We start from the raw sequence: 3,914 nt of genomic DNA, 5'->3' as shown, positions 1-3,914 counted from the left end.
CCATCTTGGAGTCACTAAATCTTCTCTGCCTACATTCAGACCTTAAAAAAAAAAAAAAAAAAAAAAAGTATAAGATGCAAAAAGGTTTGAATGTTGCAGTTTCTGGGCATTTCTCAAATGACTTTAGTAAATTCTGAAAACTCTATAATGATACCGAACTGAGATTGAACATGTTCGAGTTAAGAAAAGCTTTACTTTTCCAGTCATCCATGATAAATGGACCGCAATTCCCCGAAGTCATGGTTTCAGAATCAAATGTGTATGCATTTAACAGGCAGATGGTTTCCAACAAATTCTGAAGGTTTAGAACCAGGTAGTTATAGCTTCCAAAAAAATAAAGTACATTTTAACCAGTCGCATAATCTTAAATGGGGGGTGGGTCTAATCCTTCTCCTGGAGATCTACCTTCTTGCAAAGTTCAGCTCCAACTCTGCTCAAACATACATAAACCAATCACTTAGGATCTGATAGAACACTTGATAATTACAGACAGGTGTGTTTGAACTTACCTCTGCAGGTAGCTAGATCTCCAGGACCAGGCACCAGTCTTAAATCAAGTTACAAGAAAAATGGTTTGTACCTGGGCTGCATTTCCATAAAGTATCATGAGCCTAAGTTTTAAGCTTGCAATGCAGTCCAGACAACTTCAGGCTCAGCTTTGATTTATAAAATTTATCCATTTGAACTCGAGATCTTCCGTTAAAAATACAAATAAAAACACTAGTAAACCAGTCAGGTTCTTACATTGGTTTTATTAACATTAACATGAGAAGGTACAACTGAAGGTGTAAGTGACAGGAAATGCAGTAAGGAAAAAAAAACAAAAAAAACTGATGTAACAGGACTTGAAAAAGGAAAAGACATGGAAAACAAAGCAGAATGGTTAATTTATGCAAGCTCTTCTTCGCCCTCCTCCTCAAACTCCCCTTCCTCCTCAGCGGTGGCGTCCTGGTACTGTTGGTATTCGGACACCAGGTCGTTCATGTTGCTCTCAGCCTCAGTGAACTCCATCTCGTCCATGCCCTCTCCTGTGTACCAATGCAGGAAAGCCTTGCGCCTGAACATGGCCGTGAACTGCTCGGAGATCCTCTTGAACAGCTCCTGGATAGCGGTGCTGTTGCCAATGAAGGTGGCGGCCATTTTGAGCCCACGGGGCGGGATGTCGCAGACGGCGGTCTTCACGTTGTTGGGGATCCATTCAACGAAGTAGCTGCTGTTCTTGTTCTGAACGTTGAGCATCTGCTCGTCCACCTCCTTCATGGACATGCGGCCACGGAAGACGGCGGCAACGGTCAGGTAGCGGCCGTGACGAGGGTCGCAGGCGGCCATCATGTTCTTTGCGTCGAACATCTGTTGGGTGAGTTCGGGAACGGTCAGTGCGCGGTACTGCTGGCTGCCCCTGCTGGTCAGAGGAGCAAAGCCGGGCATGAAGAAGTGCAGACGAGGGAAGGGCACCATGTTCACTGCCAGTTTTCGGAGATCGGCGTTCAACTGGCCGGGGAACCTCAAGCAGGTGGTGACTCCGCTCATGGTGGCAGAGACGAGGTGGTTGAGGTCACCGTATGTAGGTGTTGTGAGTTTGAGAGTGCGGAAGCAGATGTCGTAAAGGGCTTCGTTGTCAATGCAGTAGGTTTCATCTGTGTTTTCCACCAACTGATGGACAGACAGTGTGGCGTTGTAGGGCTCGACCACGGTGTCGGAGACTTTAGGAGAGGGCACAACGCTGAAGGTGTTCATGATACGGTCAGGATACTCCTCACGGATTTTGCTAATGAGGAGGGTGCCCATACCGGACCCCGTTCCTCCACCCAAAGAGTGAGTGAGCTGGAAGCCCTGCAGACAGTCACAGCTCTCCGCCTCTTTCCGAACCACGTCCAAAACGGAGTCAACCAGCTCCGCTCCTTCAGTGTAGTGGCCCTTAGCCCAGTTGTTTCCAGCACCACTCTGGCCTAACATTTAAAAAAAAATAAAAGGGAGTTTAGTTACATCTGTGCAAAAGGAAACTAGATCCATATCAGGTCACAATCTGCCATTCAAATTTTGTTCCGAGCCAGTGCAGGATCAATCCTTTCCAAATCGAATGTCCCAATAAACATTTGGCAGTCAAACTCTGCTTTAGGGTGCATATTAAAAAATATAAAAACATTTACCGAAAACGAAATTATCTGGTCTGAAGATCTGACCAAATGGACCGGACCTCACGGAGTCCATTGTACCAGGCTCCAAATCCACCAGAACAGCACGTGGAACATACTTTCCACCTTAAAAACAAAGAGCAGAGTTTTAGGTCAAACAAAGTGTGCATATGAAAGTTGTCATGTGACGTGACCTTACAAAAGGCATGGTATTTCTGCTCACCTGAGGCTTCATTATAATAAACATTAATTCTGTCCAGCTGAAGGTCACTGTCGCCATGGTAACTGCCTGTCGGGTCAATTCCATGCTCGTCACTAATGACTTCCCAGAACTGGAACAAGATGGAGTCAAAAGTAGGAACAGGTTAGTTAAGATTTAAAACGTTTTTGGACCTTGGACAAATATTCCGATAAGAAAAAAAAAAAAGCCTAATGCAATATCGAATGACCAGCGGTTCCCGTTAGTCGAGCTCCGGACTTGTAAAATGGAGTTTGCCAAGTCACCGGGGCCATTTTATATTACCCAGGAGCTTAAAGAAACAGCGCAGACAAAGCAAAACTAGAGTCACGAATATTAGTCTCGGTTATTGCTCAGTGCTACAGAATCCTTTAAATCAAGTCTCTACATGGGGCCAGAATAGCATTTGCGTCATATTAGCGTTCCCGCACTTTTCCATCAGCTGAACCAGATACAACCGGCCACATTACGACACGTGATTCTTCCAAGCGAATCGACTCGTTTGAACGGTTCGCAATTCGCTTGCGTCAACACTCCGTAAAGTGGGGTGACATCTGTTGAGGAGTGAAAACTCGAGCAATTCGGCTCTACCAAATCAAAAGAACCGATTCGCTAGCGAATCGGATATTACACCGGTCAGGCGCGGCCAACACCCTAAAACTAACGCATTGTTTCACCATTACTTCATTCCAATCGCTCTGATTTTTCGTGAAATTTACGTCCTTTAAAAAACATTGAGCCAATTTTCGTCTGAACCGAGAACTTATTTTTTAAAAACTTGTTGCGTGTGAGATTAATCCAGGACTGGAGTAGGTTTTAATTGTGAGATTTAAAAATGATAACCACCATCGAAGTCAGGAAGGTTAATGCTCTATACATTTAAGAACAAATGCATAAACTATAAATGAAAATAAAATCGCTGCTCTAAACCGCGGATTAGTTATTTTTAACCACAAAAGCCTAATTGTTATTTAATACAGTACGATTAAAATATATGTATTTGTTCGGTTCTTACCTTAGCACCAATCTGGTTGCCGCACTGTCCAGCCTGTAAATGCACAATCTCCCTCATTGTCGATTATTTGTTTGCTTAACAACACAAAACGTAACTGAAACAAGCCCCTTCTCACTCAAAACCCTCGACAATGAGATCGTAATATCAGACGTGCTCCTACTTATTCAGTCTGGAGAAATCACCTACATTTCCTTCATTCTCATTGGTTGCTGTACGCCCTCCCCAGCATTCTCACTGGCTCTTTTGTGTGCTCGTTGTTATGATTGGTTCGCACGGGCATTGACGTCACTACAAGTGATTTATATTTATTGGCTGGAAGGCAGCGCGGTTATAACGGCTCTCGACATTCAAAACGCTAATCTACAAAAATCAAACGTTTTTGTGAAATAGGAGGGGCTGCAGGGATATTATTTTCCAAAACGTGGTTGCTGGTAAAGAATGAAATCAGGGCTAATGCCATTTTGAGTTTAACCTTACTATTTGCACCTCGCTCACCACGTTGAAAAAGTAAAGAGTTATTTTATAT

At 43.8% G+C, this 3,914-nt stretch overlaps 1 protein-coding gene across 1 annotated transcript; it reads right to left on the bottom strand.

Annotated features, from left to right (window-relative positions):
- Window positions 1–732: 732 nt before the first annotated feature.
- Window positions 733–3,557, bottom strand: tubb4b (tubulin, beta 4B class IVb). Its single transcript, XM_052573688.1, has 4 exons — window positions 3,389–3,557; window positions 2,359–2,467; window positions 2,151–2,261; window positions 733–1,949 (listed from the first exon to the last, which is right to left on the bottom strand). The coding sequence occupies exons 1-4, from the start codon at window positions 3,443–3,445 to the stop codon at window positions 889–891; spliced, it is 1,338 nt and encodes a 445-aa protein (XP_052429648.1). The 5' UTR covers window positions 3,446–3,557; the 3' UTR covers window positions 733–888.
- Between the last annotated feature and the right edge of the window lie 357 nt (window positions 3,558–3,914).

This window comes from Carassius gibelio, chromosome B14, assembly GCF_023724105.1.
Source record: "Carassius gibelio isolate Cgi1373 ecotype wild population from Czech Republic chromosome B14, carGib1.2-hapl.c, whole genome shotgun sequence".
Lineage (NCBI taxonomy): Eukaryota > Metazoa > Chordata > Actinopteri > Cypriniformes > Cyprinidae > Carassius > Carassius gibelio.
This window is presented reverse-complemented; position numbering and strand designations above follow the sequence as displayed.

Bases quoted from the DNA above. Each gene is read 5' to 3' on its own strand.
- tubb4b (XM_052573688.1), bottom strand. From the start codon at position 3,445: ATGAGGGAGATTGTGCATTTACAGGCTGGACAGTGCGGCAACCAGATT. The intron at 2,468-3,388 runs GTAAGAACCGAA...ATCTTGTTCCAG, and splicing joins GCAACCAGATTGGTGCTAAG to TTCTGGGAAGTCATTAGTGA. The intron at 1,950-2,150 runs GTAAATGTTTTT...TTTAAATGTTAG, and splicing joins ACCAGATAATTTCGTTTTCG to GCCAGAGTGGTGCTGGAAAC.